The sequence below is a fragment of the Mycteria americana genome, chromosome 2 (assembly GCF_035582795.1).
Source record: "Mycteria americana isolate JAX WOST 10 ecotype Jacksonville Zoo and Gardens chromosome 2, USCA_MyAme_1.0, whole genome shotgun sequence".
Taxonomy (NCBI): Eukaryota; Metazoa; Chordata; class Aves; order Ciconiiformes; family Ciconiidae; genus Mycteria; species Mycteria americana.
The window spans coordinates 98,637,973-98,662,708 of record NC_134366.1 but is presented as its reverse complement, the minus strand read 5'-3'; the positions used below and the strand labels follow the sequence as shown (position 1 = coordinate 98,662,708).

The 24,736-nt window shown below is 38.6% G+C and overlaps 1 protein-coding gene across 8 annotated transcripts in view; it reads left to right on the top strand.

Annotated features, from left to right (window-relative positions):
• The window catches only part of COBL (cordon-bleu WH2 repeat protein), a 164,441-nt gene that overhangs the window by 110,212 nt on the left and 29,493 nt on the right, over nucleotides 1–24,736 (top strand). For 6 of the 8 annotated variants that reach the window (XM_075494105.1, XM_075494106.1, XM_075494111.1 and 3 more), the window contains 2 exons: nucleotides 1,066–1,204; nucleotides 4,164–4,334. In XM_075494105.1, the coding sequence (XP_075350220.1) occupies nucleotides 1,066–1,204; nucleotides 4,164–4,334 (310 nt within the window). Of the gene's footprint in view, nucleotides 1–1,065; nucleotides 1,205–4,163; nucleotides 4,335–8,180; nucleotides 8,586–24,736 lie in introns of those variants that run through there. The other 2 variants (XM_075494112.1, XM_075494110.1) reach the window with 2 other exon arrangements.

Below are 24,736 nucleotides of genomic sequence, written 5' to 3'. Positions count from 1 at the left end.
CTCCCACAACAAATGTATTTTAAGGGTTCATTAATCCTCTGGGTTAAAGAAAAGATTATTATTATTGTTTAGGCCTTTGAAATATTAGAAAACCACCAGGCAGTTCTGTATATTAGCTATCTTCAGCTATGGGGAGTATCAGGATGGACAGAGCAGTGAAGTGATGCATGTGAAGACTGAGGAATGCCAACAGCATGCCATGTGTGGGCAGCTCCCATTACCCTCTGCCTCAGCTAAGCCTGGTTCTGTCTAGTGTTGTCAGTACCTTTCAAATATACAAATTCAACACATTTTCCTACATGTTTTTACTGTTATTATTTTTCCGGAAAAAGGAAATAGAGCTAAGTTCCAACAAGCTACAGAAAATACTATGCAACCCAGTGAAACGCAAGTCACTTGTAATAAAATTTTTCATATTTTTAAAAGCAGTGTAAACAATAATGAAGTCTTGGCTTGCCGACCAGCATGTTGCAATTATTGGAAGGCGAGGTGTTACAGATCTTCAAAAGTATGTCTGTGAAGTCCAGTAGACATAAATAGAGTACAGTATGATCTCATCATCATGCAAGCAAACTCAGTTCTGATTCTTCTCTTGTAAGTCCTTAAACAAGAATTTGAGAGGAAAATGAAAGAAATGAGAGAGAGTTTATTCCCTACCCATTCCTATTGGAGTATTTAACCGTAATTTGAAGTTTGAAGAAACCAGTGAAAAAACAAGACCATGGTATGGCTCAAGCTTAACAACGCACGTAGTGTGATCCTGTGTGTTGCTGAGTGTTGGGCTCTCTAACTTCCCTTTTACCAAAAATGTCAAATGTCTACCAGAGTGATATTTCTGCTGTGACATTCATCTGCAGTTCTTGTCCGTTTCCTTCTCTGAGTCCAATATTACTATATCTCTTCTGATCTGTCTTTTTAATATCCTGTTGTCACTATAAATACTCATTATAAATATTCTGTGCTGAGAGATTAGGTCATATGACAATCACATTTTTTTTTGTTACCGACAATTCACGTCATTGACAAAACATATCCTTTACTGTGCCTATTTTTCAACTTTGCTAGATTTCACAAGGAACATCCCTAAACGATTTACAGAAAAAGAAGAGGCGTGCCCCTCTTCCACCAGCTGCATCTGCTCCACCCACTCCTGCCATGCCAAACAGGACAGAAGAGAGGGAAGACAAGAGGAAGAGCACAATGGGTGAGAAGTGTTCTTTTTTCCTGTGTAATCCCATGCATGTGGTTTCAAAGCTCACTGTTTGAAGTTTCCTTAATTCTGTTACGCTGTGAGTTTGGGAGCTTTCATAACTTGGGTAAAAAAACCTTATTTCTGTGCAGAATGAAAGTCCGGAAATAAGTGTTTGTATATTACCTCTTTTTTCAATGCCACCATTCAGTGTACCACAGGGTAGTAAGAGGTAGATAACACTCATCAGATGATTTGAATGTTTGGTACAAGCTGGTTATCCACAAGCACTAGCCTTGGGCCTATTCTGTGACTTTAAGGTCATGGTGGTTTTGCTAGTAAATGGAAATACGGAAATAGTAAATGGAAATTATGGTAAATGGAGATAGGCCAGGCAATACTGAATGCATCCGAGGCCTTGGGGTTCTGCTAGAACTGAAGTACAGTCAAGCTGGTTCGGTATCTCCTCATGTTCCTAAAGCCTGAAGACATTTTCTTTTCCTATAGTCCTCCAACAGTTTGACATCAGCTGGCCATATCCAGTGAAGTTTTTCTTTTGAATTTAGTCCTCAGTTTTATTATAAAGCAATCTCTGCTGAGCCTTGAGCTAATCAGTAGAAGAAAAGAACTGGTGCTCTCAAAGGAATGCAGTACATAGCTGGAGACAACAAAAGAAACTCTACTCTTCAGCCGTATGTGACGCCACATTTACTCTCGGTCAGGAAGACTGAAAAACATTCTCGCAGACCTCTGTCGTTATCTGACTGCTGGCTTATTCAGATCGGTGGGAGCTTTGCCCGAGTGAGGACCCCAAGATTATGCTTTTAGCAAACAAAGTGATTTTATGATGGGTAAAGATATGAGATAATAACCCCACATATTGGAACTCGTTTTTCAGTACATTAAGAGAATCATTCTTCAAGTGCCGTAATGCACTCAGTGCACTTCAGTTCGTGCCTTTGACCTCATGTTTCATAAAGTGCCTAAGACATACAGATATGACATCCTGTCATACATAATTGCTTACATTACAAATGCCTCACAGTTTAGAAAGAAACCTCTTGGCTTTTTTCCAACATTTATTTTCAGTAAATGCTTCACATTTAATGCCTCAGCATTTATGTAGCAGCAGGAGTCCATTATCTTGTGACATGTTCGACTCCATTGACATCTCTTATTTAAACCCTCTAAGGGGAACCTTATTGCTGTGCCATATAACACAGGAGTTTTCAGCAAATTGGCTTTCTTTTAACCATTGCATATGTCACAGTCTGTCACTCCTCATGCTTTGCCCTACTACTGGTCACTTATTGATGACATTTGGTGCTTTAACTTTTTGTCAGTGTTCATTTTATTTTGTATCAGTGCTCAGAATGTTACAGATGAGATAAAGCACAGCAGAGCCACTTCTAGTCCGTTCGGTACTGTGTACATAAGTGCTTGCTGGCCAGACTCTGCTGATGTAGGATTCTGTAGTATCGTTTACTTTAATGGAGCCTTATTAATTTACACCGACAAAGAACTTGTCCCACAGTAGCCCTATCTTCAGTGCTTTTCATTTTCTGCTACTTTCTTGAATGGATGTGTTCATTAACAAGAAAAAATGTTACAGCAAGGGAAGGTTGGTAAAACAGCCTCTCTTTGGGGCCCTTGCAAGAAAATGATGAGAAAGCACAGATGGCTCTGAAAGCAAGAGAGAAAAGCTGTGAAAAAAGCAAGACTGTAGTGAGGGGAAAAACTTGCTGCAAGAAATAGGCAGCCGCACGATGGAAAAAGGATTAAAGCTACCTATGTATCTCGCAAGTTAGCCACATGCATCAAAGCAAAAGATCCTATCAAAAATATTCTCAAACTGGCAAATTAATTTCAGTATTCAACACTGAATCACTTACTCTGACCCCAAAGTATTGTGCCTAGTTTTCTCAAAGCAATAAAAAAGGGTCTGCCCATTTGCCAGCATTAAATTGTGTCATGAATCTTTGGAAGCTAGTGACTCCTAAGTAGAAAATCATAATGGTTTAATCTTTTTTCCTCCCTCTCAGTGCTACTTCCCTTCTCAGCAGCACCAGAGCATGAGCCTAAGAGTGTAGGAATGATCAGAATGGATCAGACCAGAGGTCCATCTCTGCCAGCAGCTGTCTTCAGCAATGACCACAGCAGATGCTTAAGGCAGGGTACGAGAGCAGAACGAGCAGGTAGTCATGGTTCCTCAGTGCGCTTTCAGCCTCTAAGGACTTTCCAAATTGCAATTAGCTCTAGGTCTGTACACTACAAACCAGCAGCAGATTTTTAACATTGCATATCATTAACAGAGTATAGTGCAAAGGTGCATGTATTTATTTAGTTATTACACATAGTATTGAAATAAGCCACCAGCCAAAGTTATGAGCAGTTCCTTTGATAGCTTAAAACACTGTTTTGCAAAAAATGACTTAATCATCTGCTTCTCCACAATGTCAAAATAATAAAAAACCTACTCAGAAAAAGAAAAGAAAAAACTGTCAAGATACCTACTTCAAAATACTGACCTGAGGCATTTTCCTCTTTCTCGCAAAGAGCCAGGAAAATAGATGCATAAAGTATCCTAGCGGTCAACAAATTTAGGCAGTTTGGCACTTAAGAAGATAAAAATAAAACACATTTTTCACATTTCCTTACATAACTTTATTAATTTTTTTTTTAATTAAACTTTTTTTTTCTCCTTCCTTATGTCTGCTAAAACTGTTGATTTTAACTGTTAGCTGTGATGTGCATATATGTGCTGGGCCCATTTCTGGTCCCATTGCTGTTGGTTTAAGAGAGACCTAGCTTTTCCTTCTCCCTTAATTATTTGGAGGTAAATAAGAGCAGAATTAGATCCAGAGAGACTTTGGATGTGGGTGAGGGAAAATCAAATATGTGTTTTAAAAATAACAATAAACAGAGAGATCATTATCCTGACAATGAAGTAACTAGTCAATTGATCCCCCTGTAGGTGATGGACGGCAGGTGCCACAAAAGCCTCCTAGAGGCACCACTCGTGGTCCACCCCAGTTAGTGATCCCCCCACCCCCACCTTACCCTCCTCCTGACAGAGGCATTGTGGATCCAACAGTCTGTTACAGAGAAGCAGATGTTACAGCACCAACAGAGCTGGTACCTAAACGTATGTTTGAAAATATATGTATTTGCATTTCCACTCTTTTGATGGTTACTCTCAGGGGTAGCTTTTCCAGACTTTCCTCTCTGCTCTCTAGACGTACACGTCTGTTTTTTCCCTTTTTTCCAGCCTGTTGTCTTTTAAAATGTCCAATGCAGTGTAACTAATTAATATAAAGTAAACAAAGCACTTGTTTGGAGACAGTTTTGCGATGATACCTGGCCATTGTATGGAAGCATTTAAAAACAACCATCAAACCATGTGACTTTGTGCAGCTGGAAGCAAAAATCTGTTGTCTTGTATTAATTCTCCATGTTTATTTTTCCATACTAACATTTTTTCTGTCTCTCCAGAGACAAATTCCTGTGAGAGTCAATAGGTCTATCAGTCTAGGTTGAAAACTACAGGGTGTCTCCCTTGGGAAAATTAAACCATTTACAGGAGCTGTATATTGTTAAATGCTGGACGTCTTCCTTGCCACCTCTGGATAGTCCTTTGTGTGGTCTTCTCCTTGGGGCATAACACTTATCAGACAAAGAAATACGCTGTTTTCCACATCCTTGTGTATTCGTGGAAAGCCTGTTTTCATGCTACTTTTTTGTGCTTAGCCATCGACTGTCTTTAAATCTTTGTACACAATCCAAGTCTTTGATCATGTATTATGTTCCCTGTGGGCTTGCCCTGCACACCCATGTAGATTCTGTAAAGGCAGCAAAGCTCTACATGCTGTGGCATCTCATGGATACACTCCCTTTGAAGGTTAGGAGGGTGTCTCCTAGCCATGGCATAGAGAAATGTCTCTATTAGCTGCTAATTTGACAAAAGATCTTTTTCCAGGACATTTTCTTTACCAAAATTATTCTGCAGGTAGCAGTTACTCTGATACATTAGTGTTGGTGTGTTTGCTGTTGGATACCAGCTAAATCTAAAGCATTATTTTTCAAATCTGTGCTGAGGAAATACAGATTGACAAGTTTTATTGGGGGGGAGAGAAGGAAATTAAGGAGATCCATACTAACAGAAAACCTGAATCTTATTGAGTATTAACCCTAATTCATTTTTACCAGCATATGCACAGAAATCATATCATATTTAAAATATCTTTTTTTTTACTAGATACCATCAGCTTGCCTACAATGTTTTCTTTATTAAAAATCCATTGTGGCCTTCTTTGCATTAATATTTCTGCTTCATTTGAGTTTCTACCACTGTTGTTTTGCAATGCTTTCCTGATCTAACTTGGTGATCAAATACTCTTTAATCAATGCGCCTCTGATTTTATCAGCCTGATCATTTGCTCTTAAACAAACACAATATTCCAGCCAAAAGGATTTGATTAAGCTTGTACATGGAAACATAACATGAGCTTTTATTATCCTCAGTTTACTGAGAGCAAAAGAATAGTGCTTAGTGGGTACTTATTTTAGACTTAAAGCATCAGTTTTGGAGAGGGACAAGTTTAGCTTTACAATTATGCTGTGCTCTACCTAGATAAAGATACGTGTATAGATTTACACCAGAGAAATGTGTATAGATGTACCCATGAGAGAAAGCAGCACATATGAAATGCTAATTATATTGCCTAATGCCATTCTGAAAGGTGCTTAGATACTGTAGCGATTGAGCAGTATAGGAACAGAGTTTTGCAATGGTGGTTTTTATTGCCTGAGAATGCCTCAAGCAGTGCAAATAGGACTTTGGCGGTAGATTCAAAGAAGAAAAAAAATTTCAATCTTCCTAATTCTAACCTCAGTAAATGTGTTTTCTCATAGAACAAGGTGGGAAGGAGGATAAGCTACTGATGCCAGCTATTGATGAAAGGCATATTTATTCTGAAATCACTCTCAAAACAGCTTTCTCTGATGAGGATTGTGGTCCTCCTTTGCTGAGTGGCAGCAGCAGTTTGTCTTTCACAAGATGAGATTCCCATTCAGAAATTAAAATTCTGTGATCGTGTGGAGTTTAAATTCATGTTCCTCACGATCTGCCACTGTCTGTGGGGCACCGTGCCTCACCCCTCATTCCTTCCTAGCAAACACACAGTTGTCCCATTGTGCTCTGGGAAAGCCATGTTGAGGAATTTTCATTTCATAGAGGATGGTGGTAATCGCTCTTCATGGAGTTTTCCAAACCTATGTGGAGTATAAGTCATTCATGAATAGGGCCTTTAGAAAGATACTTGGGCTTTTCTGCCTCTAATGGTAAGAATCTCTTCCGCAAACAAGAGTACAATTTTTCCTCAGAGTTTTTGCTCTTTAATCTTTTTATTGTCATTACATGACCTTTCCTGTTAACTCTTGGTCTGGTAGACCCTTAGCTGCATGTTGTGTGCATGTCTGAAATGATATGTTTATGGATCCTTTCTCCTTCCTTATTTTACTAATCAGATTGTTCATGGCCTGTGATTCTAAGATTGACTGCACTTTGGGAATGTAGAAATGGAGATTGTCACCTCTGTTGCATGGCGTTTCGTTATGTCACATAGCTTGTGAAATTTGCAATAAATGAGTCAATAGTAAGCTCTGTGCTACTTACCTCAGGTAAAGAATGCGTGTATTGAAACATTGCTGTACCTAGACGAGCAACTAAAACATGCTGCCTTGAAAGGTTTTCAACTAGCTCATTAGAATAAATGCAATATTCCTGTGAACCTCCATGATTAGCACTTTGTTTGGCTTGTTATGAACTATCATTAAGAAATGCAGTAAGAAATTAAAAGCTGTTTGAAAAAGAATAAACAATTCACCGTCTTGTAGAGTGAGATCCTGAAGTTAAATTCTTCACTCTGACACTGGATAAAGTACTAGTGAACTCAGGGTTCGCGCTGGGTAAGGGCTTGACAACTGATTGATTTTTAAATTTCGGGAAGTGTTCTGTCTTTAAAGAAGTCAAACCATGATTTGAACGTGTCTTTGTTTTTAACTATAGATCAAATAATCAATCATCACTTAACCAGAAAATTTGAAAGGGATGAAGGAGTGGGTATAAGCATTTCCCAGTTATTTTGTATAGATGACATGCATACTACTGGTTGATGGATAATACCAGATTAATTTTAAGGAACAAGGAACAGAAAGAAGCCTCGCCCCCATATCTAATTGTTAATGTTTTTCATTGTATCATTGATATATTAACAGGTAATACAAGCCACTTGACAAAAGCTGTGACAGTTTCACAAGCAATTTGGTCATATTTCTTCAGTCACCTTAGATACATATCTAGTCTTTCACAGTCACTAGGGATAGTCTCTAAGGGTTGGACTTTGTTAACTTGAAGCAAAAATAGGTAGAGAAACTCACAGAGAGGAAACTACATTTTCTTACATGTGCTTCTAAATTAATTGAGAACTGCAGGCTGCTGAGTAGGGAATTTTGCTGGCCTGTCATAGTGCACTGCCTCGCAAGGCATCTGTCAAGTGACCCAGCCTTTTCTTTCTTAGAGGTGGTCTTTAAAGCAAGAAAACTTGCATGTGTGACTAAGGAGGCTTATACCGCCATCACTCCTCTTACTCATCCAGCCTGATCTGAGGCTAAAGAACGAAGTTGAATCTCCAACATCATCTATCTTGTATGTTCTGGAGAATTAAAATTCAAGCCAAGTAAAGCAGAATTCGTAGACATGCTGCATATCAGTAGGTGTTGTGCTGTTGGGATTGAGTTAGCTTATACATGAACCCACGGAGTTAGTCTCAGAGCATCTGTGGGCTTCTGAATTTTAATACAGGTAGGTGCCCATGCACCTACAACTGCTTTGGGCATCTGATTCTTTAACATTACTGAGAATGCTAGCCATTCTGCTGTCTGACCTACACAGTATTTATAATTTTATCCTTTTACTCTTTTCCCCCAACAGTTTACTGTTGTGCATCATTCCCTTCATACACCAAGCGCGTCTGACAGACCTTGCCTCTTCCTATGACCTTCATACCTCTGAACCTCCTGTTGCCTCTGCTACCCTGATTCTTCTGTTGCCTCCCTTCCTCCCCTGCTGGAAAAGAACCTTTTTTTCTGACTGAGATTTTGGCTTCCTTTCTTCTTGAACTCGCACATTCTCTTTTAATTACTATTAATTATTTTTGGCTGTGGTTCATACTCATTTGTGAGATGTATGCTCCAGAACTGAATGCTGTGTTATATAAATCTATATATCAGCCTCAGAAAGATTATCCGTACATTTGTCTGTTCTTTTTCAAAAGATTCTCTTTATTTTGAGCCATGGTTTAATTTGATTTGGTGTTTCAAAGAGTGTGCTTTTGGGGGGGGGGGGTGGTGTCTTACTTTCAATACTGTCTAAAGATTTAATGAAAACTTCCTAAAAACGTTTTTCATTTCTTTCTGTTAGCCTAGGTATGACATTTTTCATTCTCTAATATGTTCTATTTTTCCTTCCTTGCATATGTCTTGTTCCTTTGGAACAAAACTAGAACTGGGCATGGCCTAGTCAAGTTGAAGTGTAAGATTCTTTCTATATCTTGGCTATCAATCAAGCTGCTGAGAAAAAAAAGAAAGTTCTGTTGGATCTATAATGGGCCTAAAAGGAATATTAAGAACCAGTACCAAATGCACTAATTCATAGGCTTTACGTCTGCTTTCATCCTGATGCTTAGTATGAGTAATTTTATCCTGATGCTGGAGACTTCCTGTGCAAATCGAGGTGTGTGTTCTATTTCTGTAACAAAAGATGCAAACGCTGTTAGCTCAAGATAAATCTCGTTCTACATGTCTCCTTTTTACAGCTGTACTAGGAATAGTCAGTAAGTTATAATTAAAATATCACCTATAGGATTGTACTTACCAAAAACTTCTTTGCACTGAGGAAAGTTCTTCATGTGAACAGTCCATAAGGCATGTATTTCTAATCATTCTGAGCTATAAACATAGGTTTTATGAGCTGCAATGGTACACACACCCAGAGCTATTCTGACCTCACATGTAATGTGATTTAAGACATTTATGTTATTTAAATGAGTGAGTTGCAATACATAACTCTAATTTAAATAATGAAAAATTATTGTTTTACCCTCAAGCAAATAATCATGTTCATCTTGAATCCTTTCCAGGTAGGTGAAATGGAGAATAAGAAAGCAAAGCATTCCTACAGATAATGTGAAACATGACTAAAAAGAGGTTTGACGGTTTTTAATACAAATATGACATGTAGTTAATAACTTTTAAGTGATGCTTCAGAAAGTATACTTAATACCCTAAGGGTCTTCTAATAAAAGTGGAGTAGAATTGAACTCTCTGCACTGCCAGGTACTTTGTAATAGCTTCTTAAGATAGGACAATGGTTTAATTGTAAGTCTTCTCTTAAAACAAAACTAGTAGGTGTTCACAATGTGGAGATTAAGAACCTCATTTACCCATTCTCATTACTCTATTTACATCCTATTTGTAACTCCGCAGACTTACATGCCCCATGGAGTTCAGACTAGTATAAAATGGAATAATGAAGTGGTGAAACAATTTTTTTTATATTGAGGATGATGTAGAAGTACAGTGTATTGTAAAAGCAGTTCTTTGCATTGACACCAGTTTAGCTTAAAGAAGGCTCAAGTTTTCAACAAAATTACATTTTCGATGAAAAAGTTTCCTTGCTTTGCAGGAATACAGCTATGACCCCTCTCCACATAGCTGACAAGTGTGCTGTTAAAAGCTGTCTCTTTTCAGGTGGTCTGCTGGGTGAAAACTCAAAAAGTTCATTACTCATCCTTAATTTACTTTTTTTCTATTAAAATGCAAAATTTACCTCTAAAAATATGTTCATAGGAATTAACGTTTTCTGTGAAATTCCTATGTAAAATATTTTAATGACCACTTTAAGCTAGCCAGGTCTGCCTTTCCAAATTTAAGAAAAAATTCCTTGCTTACGCTAGCTCATATCCTTTGTTTCTTAAAATTTCATAAGTGCCTGGTACATATATAGTATTAAACAGAACTTAAAAAAAAAAAAAAAAAGAAAAATTGCTGCATCTTTACAAGAAATCATCTTAATTATAAGGAATTACACTTATGCTATAACATCAGCATGTTTAAAACCTCCCATTACTATACACAGTGTGGGAAAAAACTTTCAGTGACACTCATTAAATCCAAATCTATTCAGTGGAATTGCATGGATACTCTGTTTCACAGCTGTTAATTCATTAATAGTGTGCGTGCAAGGGGGTGAAGTGTTTAAGCAACGTGTGATTATGGGAACGTGAACTCGCCGGAAGTTTGGTTCATGGTCACCAGCTCAGTGCCGAGGTACAGTCAGGGAATCCCTGCTTGTTTCAGGCTTCGACCCAGGATTTCTAACATCACCTCGATTCAGTTTCTGGAAGAGAATGGGAGTTTTTCTGTCATTTTCAATGAGAGGAAGAAATGTCAGTTTAGGTCAGTTTGATGGAGTCTCAGGTTAGCGGTGATATGAAAGGACACTGGCTTGGTTTTACTCCTTTTACTTTAACCATGGAGACATTAGAAGGGTAATGAGTGTGACATGGAGAAGTTGATAATGAATTAACTACTACACTACAATTTTTCACCAAAATGGTCTTTCCAGTGTTAGTAAGAAACAAATTTAATATATTCAGGATTTTTCTTCACTACCAAACAGCATTGCTCAAATACTGTCCTTCATGGTGAGATACCTGGGGTGAAAAACAAATAAACAAAAAAAACCCCCAAAATTGGAAAATATTTTTGAGCCCTTTCAGGAGGACAAGTAAATGTATGGATAGCTTATAAATCAAAACAAATTCCAGTATTATGACTCCAATGTCAGTGATGTTCAGTGCTCTTAGGAAATAAGGACAGATGTATAATTTATGATTAAACCCGTTCTGATACATGATGAATGTGCTCAATCCCTACAAAATCCAGTGAATTAGAAACAGATTAAGCTTCCTGGTGCACAGATTTTACTGAATAGCCATATAAAGCTTTTTTTTATGTTGACCACCAGAGGGAGCCGATGTTGTCGCATATCTGCACTAGGTAGCAAGTGAGAATAATGCTAAAGATGAATTTTAAGTTAATAGATACCACATTTATACAAAGATTGTCAGTTCTTTAAGAATGCCATAAAATTAAACCTAGTTTACTGAGTTGTTTTATTCAGCAACTAAAAAGAAAAATAAATATTTTTTTCTAGATTTTTTTTTTTAATCAGTTTCATCACAAATAGGAAAATTAAGATAAAATCGTATTTGCAGGTGATGCCACTGTGATGGCATCTTCCGGATGTAAGCTCAAATTTTTACTCTAGGCATTCTTGCAAAGGGTGGTGGCATGTTGATTTGGCTATTATTTTGCATAGATATTGCCTGTGTATTTATGGCAGCTGTGTTCAAGGTGTGGAAATCAGTGCATATAGCTGGTGTATGTGCTTAAGAACAATTGCATAGGAGTAGGTGAGGTTTAGTGCCAATATAGAAAGATGTGTTCTGCTAGAAAGGTTTATCAGTTTGAGTTTTAGCATTTTAAAAGCATGAGCAGATTGCTTTAGAATCCATCCTCTTTCACAGACAAATGACTTCATTACCATCAATTCAGTCATTCAGAGACTAAAATCTAGGATTCGGAGACTCTCCAAACATCCTTAAATGTCTTTTCTACATTTAATGCTTTCTTTTTTTCCTTAGGATTGAAATCTTTGACGATTGAAATGAATGTTGTCTTTCTCACTGAGCAGCTGAATTTTTTTATTTTCCAGTGCCCGGGCTGTAGAATACTAAACTTTGAACTCATTCCATTTTTATCTTTAGAAAATGTGCTACTAGTCCAGAACTGAAACTTATTCTGGGCAGGTAAAATATTGAAAGAATGTTCTAAATATATAAATGGAAAAAGGAAATATTTCTCTTTTTATTCATTTTTAACTGCAACTATTTAAAGCTGTCCGTGGCATCTAGAGTGTTCAAATAAGTGCCAAGGGAGAGTGATTGGTAGAGAAATCATGCAGTCCAAATTGTATGATGAATTGCGAAGGCCTACGATGCATTTATTTATTAAACATATGGCCACACAATCTATCATATGCCCATCATCTGTCCCTGTATTCTGCATTTGTAAAGTAAACGCTGTGGTCATGATTCTCATACGCTCATCATTTATGTTTACAGCCACTTTAAGCCCTCTTTATTGTTCCATCCCAGTATAAAAGTGCCTCTTTGTGAGAGTTGGGCCATGTGTGTGTATATAAGACAGCAGTTCTGTCTTCCGAACTTGGCTTCCAGTCACCACCATGACTCTCAATATATATTTAGTACATGCAGTAGGCACCATTTAACTTTCCATACTAAAATACATGTTATTTTAGAAGACAGAATGTAACTTATTCCATCCCTCCAAAATTACAGCCATGTTGTGTTCTAATGTCATTGCAAAACTATGAACTCCCCCCTCAAGGACAGCGAGACAAACTTGCTGTCACTGTTTACACACTTCTTATTCAGATATCTCATGTATAGTATGCAGATAGGCTTCTGTATAGCACCTGTATGGCTAGAGAAGTCCACTGTTAAAATTCACAAGAAGTTGACAGAACAAAAAGTGACATAATTAATTCTTTGTTTATCCAGAAGAGCTTTGTTGTGGTTTAACCCAGCAGGCAGCTAAACACCACACAGCGTTCGCTCACCTCCCCCCGCAGTGGGATGGGGGAGAGAATAGGGAAAAAAAGTAAAATTAGTGGGTTGAGATAAAGACAGTTTAATAGGACAGCAAAGGAAGGGAAAATAATAATAATAATAATAATAATAATAATAATAATAATAATAATAATAATAATAATAGAATATACAAAATAAGTTATGCACAATGCAATTGCTCCCCACCTGCCAACCAATGCCCAGCTTGTTCCCAAGCAGCGATTGCTGCCCCCCGGCCAACTCCCCCCAGTTTACATACTGAGCATGATGCCATATGGTATGGAATAGCCCTTTGGCCAGTTGGGGTCAGCTGTCCTGGCTGTGCCCCCTCCCAGCTTCTCACTGGCAGGGCATAAGGAGCTGCAAAATCCTTGACTGGTGTAAGCACTGCTTAGCAACAACTAAAACATCAGTGTGTTATCAATATTATTCTCATACTAAATCCAAAAGTACAGCACTGTACCAGCTACTAGAAAGAAAATTAACTCTATCCCAGTGGAAACCAGGACAAGCGTACACGTAATAAACTCCGCTGATTTTTGCTGGGGTGGAGAAGGGGGAAGGTGATCTTGTATTTTTCTATGCAAGAATCAGCCACTTTGTTCCTTGTTTATTGCATATTCTTCTGTGATGCTTTGACTTCAAGTGGTAAATGACTGTTGGCAGGATCAAGCCCAGCAGCAAGAATGAACTACTTTAGAAGTTGATAACATACTGAATAGGTATAAACTACTGAGTCCTTTATATCCCTTGAATGTTCCTTGAACATGAAAGATTTTTTTTTTTCCTGTTCAGTTCTAATAAGAAAATTGTAAATTTGGGTCATCAGATCTGCTTCACCTTCTCATGACTTGAGAAGGTTCTGAAGAAGGAGACTCAGTCCTGGGTAAAGGTAACACCAGCTGGAAGGGGGGTATTTTGTATTCCTTTACATGTGCACTCAGCTGCCTGCCACGGTATTGGAAATAATACCCGTGATTTTGCAGACTTTGAGCCAGAAGTCAGTCCTGCTGCAAGGGAGCACAATTCCTTTGAATATAACAAAATATTTTCTGGTTTCATTAAGTATGGGACTGGATTCCAGTGAATCAAATAGTCGTTCTAGCCTCATTTCCTGATATTTAGGTTTTTAACTGGTTATTTACCTATTTCATGGAGCGTGGAATAAACCTTAGCTTCACATTTCCCATCCAGACTAAATGTAAAGACATTTCTCTTCTAATTCCCTTGCAGCCCTGCTCTGCAATCCAAGTGGTCTGTGGATAAACTGTGAATGTTTATTCTAAGTGAAACCAAATTCCCTGTTTTCCTCTTCCTTAGTCAAAATAAGAGCAGTTTAACTTGGTGAGCTGTACCTTTAATAACTGAGTGGCATCTTAAATGTACTCTGTTGTACTTGAACAGTGGAATATGAAGAAATCGTCACACCCATACAAGTAGAGAGACTTACGCTTTATCAGTAACAAGCCGGACTAAACATCCGTGTCCAGCCAAATACATGCATGTAGTGTGAGTGTGTGTGTGTGAGAACTTTCATCCTGGGTATGAATTTGAAGTTTCGCTTGATTTACACATTATGTATGGACCAAATCAAACTGGAAGGTTGGTATTTGAAATGGCATTGAAATTTGTAGTGCAAGATCCTCCTGGTTCAAATGCAGGCAATGCACAGAGAGGTACAGAAAGCAAACTGTTGAAAATTCTTGTATTCTCTGTTCCAGGTAGGTGATAATACCCATACCAAAGTGCTTGTCCATCCTTAGAGATGCTCATACTCAGCTTTTCTATTACCACTTCTAAGTCAGTAAATACTGACTAAAATGCCTGCCTGCTTTCTTCTAAGAAATTGAGAATTCTGGCCATGCACATTCACTTCTGAGTTTTAGGGCCTGAGGGAGCAAAAGGCTGAGAGCAGAGACAGAGTCTCTTTTGTCAGCTCCTTTTGTGGATTCCATAATTGGTTCCTGGCATGGATAAAAGAATTACTTTCCAACCTACTGTACCATAAGCAAAGGTGGGGTGTAATGGAGGACAAAGACCTAAAACAAAAGAAGACCAAGGAAAGAATGAGAAAGGAGGACTATGACTGACAAATATTTTTTTTTCTTTTACGACTATTGTGATTAAAAAGTGAAACTAAAGTTGCTAAGTATATGGTAACCTCCCATAAACAGTGAAGGATTGGTAGGGGAGTATCTACTTACTTGTTAGAGAAAAAAAACAAAACAACTAATTTTTTCACTTCAAGCATCTAATGAAAATTATTATTGCTATCTGATTCTTAAAGTATGTAGGTTAGCGTTGTTCTTCTTTTCTCTCCCATGATTGTTTCTTTCCTCAATTTTTTCATTTGACAAGAAGTTAAAAACTACAGGGGAAAATATTTTTTCAGTTTGTAAAAACATGAAAATTACTGGAGAAATATTTCAAAATTTTTTTCATAACTAAGTGAAAACATGCAACCAGCTCTACTTATAAGGTATGTCTATAGGTGTAACAGTAAAGACTTGAATGTAAGAATTTAACAATTCTTATAATTCTTAAATTATAAGAATTATGAAGAATTATATAAGAATTATAAAGACTGTAAGAAAAACTAATCTCTTGGCTTTAAGTTGAAGATAAGAACTTTCTTTACTTGACTTTTACTTGTAAGAGACAGAGGATTTTGGAAGCTAAACAGACTCTTATACCTGACTTGCTATACAGAAAGCCTCACAGTGGACTGCTAAGGCTTTATGGGTACTACCAGTCTCTCAGACATGTTAAATCAATGCTCAGGAGTGACGGGATTCTTTTTTACCAGGTAAAACTTACCCTGCTTTCTCCCCAAAAAGAGGAAAGGGGTTTTGTTGTTTTCCTAGAAGAAATCTTATTTCAATTAAACACAATGTATGTGAACATTTTATTGATTATTTATAATTTAAAAATATACTTTTTACTTTTAAAACCCTTCCCTGCTTGTCTTCAGAATATGCTGATTAACTGACCAGTCAGTTAAAGAAACTTAGAGGTTTGAGTGTCCAAGTTTTCCAAGTGAAAACATTTGGTTAAAAAAAAAAAAAAAAAAAAAGCATGCATATACTGTAATTTGCTTGTTTGCTCCACTCCCTTGTGGACATGCCCAGCTTCCTCTGTACCTGGCAGCTTTCCTGTTCTGTATTCATCAAGCTAATCAATGGGATTCAGATGCTCCTCAAATAAAATCATTTGTCTTCAGTCTGCTCTTACAGAGGACACAAGTTGTACTAAAAAGGCTTTTCTTCACTTTCAGGGTACATAAAATACACACCACTGTTCATAATACAAGGCTTTGGCAATGTATCGATTGCATTTTTTTACGCAAAAAATCCTTGCACAGGGAAACTCCTTGTGGTTTTTCCACGGAGTTAAATTAGTGCCTCTAAGAAGATTAGCAGACTGAAAGCAATGGAGACAGAAGCCTTTAAACTTACATGCTGTAATGTGAAGAGTAATAACAAACCACCAGCTTGATCCTGTGCTGGTCTGGTAGGGGCCGCTCTAAGGTGAGAGGAGGGTTTTATAATCTCATGCTGAAATTATGAGCAATCAGGAGAATTAAGATAATGTTTGAGCATTACTGTACAAACTGTACCGTACAAAGTGGAACAGTGGCCACTCACACCTGCTAAAAAATTTTCTGAACACAATCCTTGTGTTGTGTTTTTAGGAAAAAAAAAATTTAACAATTTAACTGGTTCTTTGGAATTTAAAAGAGGAAGAGTTTGGGTTTTTTTTTTACATTCTTTTTTAGTTAGAGATAAGAAGGGGAAAGAAAGGGGATAATAAAGAGATAATAATCGATAAAAAAGGGAAAAAATAGGTGGAGGAGAAATCCCAGAAGCTTCACCTTCTTGCTTTTCAAAACCAAAATGGATGTTAGGATTTGGGAATTTTTCCTTTTTTTTTTCCTTTTTCTTTATTTTCTTCTTCTCCTCCCTCAGACCCCATCAAGTAATTCCTTAAACATTTCTTTTGGGCTTCTGCATTAATGACTCAGCTCTCTGGTATCTAAAACCCAGCATGCTCTGGGTTGAAGCTTTGCTATTGTTCAGAGCATCCTTCCCTCAGGTATCCCTGGTAGATAATAGAGAATGAGCTTTTATGTCAGCATATATATGAAGAAAGTCTCCTTGCTCTGTCCTTCTACCTCTTTGTGAAACTTTTGGAACAGAACTTTAGAGTGTTATCCTTCCTGACTAATTTGGGAGAAGTTGGCAGCTAGTTTAAAAGTTACTGGAGGGTTTCATAGACAGACTTATAAACCTACAACAGTGTGACCTTCTCAACCTAATTTCTGTAGGAACTGAGGCTAAAAAGAAAGAAACTTAAAGACATTTCCAAATTTCCCGTAGGAAAAATGACCTTTTATGCTGATCCTAATTAAGCCCATTAACTCAGGTGAAAAATTCCCCAAACTAGCTTGTCTGTTTTGAGGGTATGATCATACTGAACCTTCAAATTCTCGAAATGGCCCTGCTCCAGCAAAGCACTTAAGCATGCTTAATCAGGTACCCCATTATACAGCATGCACGTTATTATTGAATGAACTGTGTAAATGAAAGCCTTAAAATGCTTCACATGAATAAAAATGCAGACAAATTTTCCCTGTGGGGATTCATCCCATGCAGGAGATATCTGTAGCTTTGCATTTTAATCAGTGAGCAGTCCGATCCTGCTCCCGTTGAAGTCAGTGGCAAAACCCAACTGCTGAAGCAGAAGCGGGATCTGATACTAACAGCACAAAATATGAAAGGGGAAAATTTATTCCAAGTGGGTGTTCAGATGATGACCCATTTCTTGCATCAGGCTACTGTTCACCGTAGCACCAGAGATGACACTGCCATTAACATTTTACTATCCACAAATCAGTACAGAGCATAACATCCAGTTACCACTCTTGCACATTTGCATTTCTTCCTCTTGGTATTTCAAGTTAATAGGGAAGGAGAGCCCCAGGGCAAAGCACGATTGATGAGATAATTGACTTCACAAGAGGACTATGAAAGAGCGGGCCAAATTCAGCTCTGACTTAAGTATTCCCATCTCTGCTTATGTCTGAAATAATCCGGTCTAGTCCATCTGCTGTCAACGAGGAGTGGTGGCATGACAGCACTTCTGTGAGCACTTTGTTCTCCAGCTGTCCAATATTCCTCTCCTTACTAGGCTCCCAGGGAGAGCTTCAGTGTGCACTGCTGAAAAAGATAACCTCATGGCTAGAGCCTGAAGTGGAGTTCATGATACCCGGCATTTGATTCTTGCCCCATGCAGTGATTTCTTGGCTATGTCTGTGTTACTGGAAAAGAAAGCTGTCTCTTGCCATCCTTCCATACAACTAATTGCCTTTATGGGCTTCTGCAGCGTGTCTGTTGCTCTTTGCTGCTAGCATAGTCCCAGGGTGCCTGACAGTGTTTTAGGTGCTGAGTGTGCTTGGCCTGCACTGTCCTGGCCTCACTGCCCTTGCTTTGCCCTCATCCCAGCACGGGGGTCTGGTTTTCAGAGTGCCTAGGAAATGTCCTTTGGAAATGGTGCAATGGGCCTGTGGAGGGTATCACACAAGATCTTCAGGGAGATATGTAGCGTACTCTGGTCCTCAGTTTTGTTCCGTGCAAGAATAATTCTTTCTTCACTGGGCAGTTTCAGAAGGCAAAATGTCTTAGTGATGAGAAGCGTCCAGGTACTCCAAGCAGTGTCTCTCCTGGTAGATACTTCTATTGACATCATTGGACATCTTAACAGCTGTGAGAAATACGATAGCAGAGTAATCAAGTGCGAATGTGCAGTAAAATGTGTAACTGAACTCAGAAAAGAAGCAGGCTTTTCTAGGTTAAAATATTTCTAGAAATATAATTGCCAAAGTAAACCACCAGCCAAAGTATATTGAAAAGCCTGTTGTTGTTTGAACTTTGGAGAGGGAAGCAGGTATTCCATTGATCAGGAGGTCCAAGAGGAGTCAGTTAACGTACATCAAAAGAGGTCAGAGTAGAGCTTTGTGTCCTTATAGCACAGAGGTGTATGAAAATGTTTTCATATCTATCTTTGGAGCTAGCTGCTGAAAATCTTCTGTGAAGGTATTTATGTTATTGGTGGTTTGGCTGAAGCATGTTTTGGCCAATTAAATGGAGTTATTTTGTGCCGTCCTAATTGTAAGTTAGACAGGTGGTTTGTGCATGAAACATTTAATTTTCTCAGGGCTCTCTCTGACTTCAGATGATACTATAGATACTATCCTATACAAAGATAGAAGGTGACGTAAGGGAAAATGATGGATGCACTGATGGAGGAACTGAAGGGCAACATCACAGATCTGAGTGGACTGAGGTGCTGTGAGGATGGATAAGAAAAAATTCTGCAGGAGTGATGAAATCCCATTTTGTTAACCAGCACTCCAGCCTGGAGTTCACTTTTAGCTTTTGGTATTAAGCAAAACCAGTATTTGTTGCCATTACTGCCTAGTAAGTCTGCATTATTAGGGAGGTACTAAAAATATTTGTTCTCATTTGTGCAGCAGTTCTCAATAGAAATGCTTATATGCCCAGGGCAAGTATACTTTGTCCCCATAAACAGAAAGCAACGGCTGAAAATTTTTTATTTTTATGTGTGTAATACCTAATGGCTTCAGTAATAGATAGCTTATTACAGATTGACCTGATTCTCTTCCACACTTCCTACCTTTAAAATCACTTTTAATCAGAAATTAATACACAACTGTGAGTGGAATGGTGTCTCTGTACTACGGAAAGAGCTCTTAAATCCCACAAGTGTGTGTGTATGTATGTGTATGTGTGTTTGGTTTAGGGTTGGGTTTTTTTGTCTCTTTGCTGAGTTTGCTGGCAGCTAGTCTCTGGGGAAGGAAAGTATAATTACAATGCAAAAGTGTTTTATGTTTTTCTCCTCTGGATTATGCTAGAAATATGAAACTGTAGTAGAGATTTTATGGAATTGTTAACATACAAACTAAGGAAGAGAATGAATTGATAAAACAGAGTGCACGGGAGGGAAAGATGGTGAAGTTTAAAAAGAAAAGTTGAGCAAATGGCCTTTTTTCTGTGGTCTTAAAAATCACCTAATAAAACATTGTTTTATTGCATAGGTGCACTAATCATTTCTGGTTTTAATCGTTACACCGCATACGCTTTTCAAGCATTTTTATAGAGTGTGTTCTCTAAGGTGGCTCATGAAAATCACCTTCACAGTCCATTTCTTTAGATTCTGCAGTGTGCTTGAATGGAAGCCGACCACCTCTGTAAAGGATGCGGATTGCCAAAATCTATCACTTAAGACTAATAATTCCCAGCAAAATGTGGAGAGTGGTTTATTTCTTCACCAGGCTCATTATACTGGGTAGTCTCTGGTTTTAGATCTAGATTTTCCTTTCCCGCAAAGGCCTCCAAAGAGCCCCATGATCGATCACGGCATGTTACCACTGTTACACATGGTGATTTATGAAGTGCAAGTCTGAAGCTATCTATTATATGCTCTTAAATATATTTCCGTGTTATCCTGCTCCTCTAACCTACATTGTCTGCTTGTTCGTAGTCTTTTTGAACTGCACAGATTGGGCACACTGCTCCTCACACCTAAGTAAAGGACCAGCTAGAGCCAGGAAAGCACCTTGTGAGTCATTCTAGCTTGCTGTTAACTTCAGATAGTGAACACCAGAACTGCTGTGAAAGTCTCCCCATCATACTTCATTGTGTATAAAAGGAAATTAACAACTTGCACTACTGACTCATTTTTTAAAATCTGTCCTTCTCCAAGCCGAGTGGCAATGTTCTTCAGTTAATCAAGGAAAGATCTACTATGACACACGATCCTTTTCCTGTCAAAGAGCATGTTGATCTTCATGTCGCTTTTGCGACATCTGATCCCTTAGAATAAGGAAGGGTGGTTACTGGCTATGGTGTGGACTTGTCAGAGCAGCAAAACAAGGCTTTTATAAAAGCAAGGAACTAGTAGGTTCAAGAGAGTGCCAAAAAGGAGAGGATGAAAAGCAGTTTAGCAACAGCAGCAGCATTCGAGGTCAAATGGGCTTTGCAGAGGTCAGAGAGGCTTTTTCAGTCATTGAAGAAAGGATTGTGGGAAAGAAATGGGGATAATGAAGTCCAATATGTTAATTTTCCCCTGTCTGAAAATCTGTATTGCATTAGTCCAGAAATTTTTCTTTGTTTGGTTGTTTGGCAGGTGGTAAAAATAAAGGTCTGAAATGGGAGAGGGTAGCAGACATTTACTTGAAGTGGTAGTTTCCTCTGAGTCTTTGAAGAGCCAGCAGACAGTCTTGCCTAGTGTTGTTTTGAGAAACAGACTTCACAATAATTTTCAGCATAGGTTTGAAAGGAAGATCAAACATTAGCACACAGACCTTCACAATCGCTTGTACATGGAAAAAACAATGGAGGGACTGGGATACTCTTCAGTTCCCGCTCCCTGGCTTGAGCCTATCTTGTATTTCCTTTGGTGGAGGAAACACCATTGCCAAAAAAAGCTTCTGTAAAAGTTACAATACCTTTGTGTTCCGATATCAACTAACAGCAGACAGTTTTAACCTCAAGGGAAGTGCTTAACTACCTCAAATTGGTAAGGCAGGTTAAATCAGTCCACATTGCATTTATTTTTCAACCGTAGGAGAGTAGGTGTAGGTAGCTAAGTTAACCGTGATTAGCTTGGGATCGACTGTGGAAATGCTGAAGATTCACAGGGTGTATCTAATAATACTCCATAAGTACCTTTCTGATTATATGTATGGTGAGAAGTCCTTTGTGAGTCTTTTAATTTTTGTTATTGGCTAGCATGTAAAGGAATGGATTTACTTCTCTTTGCAGGTTTTGTGCAGTAAGAATGACTGCAATTAAAGAACCTGTTGGAAAACATGAGCGTGGGGCGTAAGACTAGGAAGGAGACTGAAAATATCTCATTATATGAGAACTGGGAGTCACATGCAGGACTGCGTGAGTCAGCAACGTGCCCTTACGGTGATGAAGCACTAACCACAGACTGGGTTGCACTAGCAAGAGCATAGCCAGCAGATCAAGGGAAGTGATTACTCCCCTTTACTTGGCTGCCATGAAGCCACATCTGTGTCCATTGTCCAAAAGTAGGTTCAGTTTTGAGTTCTGTGGAACAAGGTAGTGACAAACCAGAGCAGAGGAAGCAGGGTCTGGCAGAAGGCATTGAAGATATACATGAAGGTGCTGAGGCAACAGGGCTCGTTCAGCCTGCAGAAGGGAAGCGTAAGGAGAATGTGAATGCTGTCTTGCATCTGAAGGAAAAGGAAGAACGAGCCAGACTCTTCTCTGAGATTCACTGCAAAAGGCTAAGGCTGCAACAGTGACAAGTTGCAGCTAGAAACATTTCAATTTGGCATAAAAAGTGTTCTTTATGGGGAGAAGCATTAAACATTGTCCAGGGAATGATACGTGATTTCCCAGAGAGGCTGTGAAGTCTCCATGCTTGGAGATTTTCAAAATTCAGCTGCTCAAGGTCCTGAGCAATCTCGTCTAAGCTGGAAGTTAGCTTTGCTTTGAGGAGGACGTTGAACTAGGTGACCTCCAGAGGTTCTTTCCAAATTAAATTATTCTGTGATTCTATGACCTAAATGAGCTAAGCCAACATTAAGCTGCTCTACATCCTCATTTTGGAGGATGGCTGGAGCTGCAGAGCATGGTTCCTCACCTCAGCATTTCCTAGCCTCACCTTCAGTTTCTGCAAGGCAGTTACAGGAATTGGGAGAGAAGGAGTGCCTTGGAGTTCGATCCGTTCCCCCACTCCCCCATGCTATTGTTAATGTATAACAGTGGTCATTTACTTTCTCTTTGTTTCTTTTAATTTTAAAAAAGTGAAAGTATGCATGTAGGCTCAAATATGCGAAGAAGCATATTGGATTAAAACAGTCTTAATTGCGATAAATGGAAGTCTGCCCATTCTGTCTTGTGCTTTAACTGCTCACTGAATGGTTTTTAACACCTATCTCTACATACAAGTTTTTGCTCAATGAGCAAAATGAGTAAAATGTAACCAGAACACATTGTACCTGTGTGAAAACTCTTAAGGTAATCCTGTGTTGTCCATTTTCATAATCGCTGTTAATCATTGCCTTAATAAATGTTTTATTTTCCCATTTCTTCCACCAGTCTTCTTCCAAGCATATGAAAAAATGTACACTTTTTAATACTGGTCTTTTGTGATGGTCTAACTTTTTACTGCCAGTACAAATAATTAGAGCAGTGTTTCTTTCTCTTGCTAGAAGTTTTAAGTACTGTCAGTGAAATAATTATGTTATAATTTGGGGATCATTATAGGAATTAATATTCTTTAACATCATGAAGTTTGTAATATTTTTTACAACTTCATTGTAATAGACCATTTGAACTACAGCAAAGCAATTTTAGTCCATGAAAAGAAAGTTTTTTGGCAGTGGAACAAGTGATGAAAGAAATTGGAAAATAATTACCAACCTCTTAGCAAGAACTCAGAGGAATTAGAGGAACTCTGCATCTCTAAAACCATTACGAAGTTCAGTTTATTCGCCATGTAGGGGTTAAATCAACTGTTTCCTCTTTAAAAATGCTTTTGGATATACTGTTTATGCCATTATTGAATGCGAGAGTAAACCACCAGCAGTGCTGTAAAACCATAAGGTCACAGCACTTAGCGAACAGTTACAGTCTGACAAGACTTACGCTCTGTGCCCGTTGGACTCAGAGGGAGTGATGGCTTGGACTTTGGTGACTGATTTTGTAAGTCTGGGTAGGATATGCATCTTTTGAACACTTAGGTCTGACTCTAATCTCGTTCAAAGTCGGTGGTGGTTATTTTCATAGTAGTAATCAAAGCGAGTGTTTTACCCATGGTAGTCTTCACCTATTGAATTAATTAGGTCTTCATTTCTGAAAGTGCTGGTTAGCATTTAAACCAGGTGAGGTTTATCTATCTCCCCATCATTGGCATTCTGTATGAGTAATGTGTACATATATGCGATAATCGAACTGCACAAGTGCAGATATGACTCCTCTAAACTCGGAGTTCAGTGTTTTCCTAATTACTTACAGCCTATTGAGATTAAAGCGACAAGATCTCTTTTGTGTTAAACAAGAAGCACACATTCTTTACTGATGAGCTACTCTCCTCTTTCCCTCTTGGTGATCACGGGCAACATTCCTGCAAACAGACGTCGCAGTCTCCCCCCCAAGAAAGCCTGTGTAACTTGTGGTTGACCTAATTGTGCAGCAGCAGCACTGCTGCTGCTAAGCAGGGGAGATCCCTGGTGTGGCACTCACTTGGGCTTTGCACAGCCCGCAACCTGGAGCAGGATGTAGGTAAGCGGCAATGCAGGGCATTGAGGGACACTCTCCAATTTCACTTGTAGGTGAGATGGCCCACGGAGATTTCAGTATGATTTGGAGACCGTGGGCCAAGTTCTACACTCCTTTCAATATCACACCCCACCTGAAGCCAGTGAACGGGGTCTCATGTTACTGAAAAAAAGATCTTGGCATTGTTATGTATTTGGAAACGCAGACAGTCTTCTGAGGTACAGCAGTATTTCAGTAATGCATTATCTGTGGCAATTGTTATTTGTGTGTCCAGTCCTGAAGTACTTGCTGAATATGCTGTCTTAACCTGGATGTGTCTACATGAGGTCTTGAAGATCAGAGCCCATACTGAAATCTTCTTAGTGTCATGGCAGAGAAGAGAGAAACAAATGTTGAGATTTTTCTTTATTCGACCAACAAATAACCTCAGTAGGTTAACT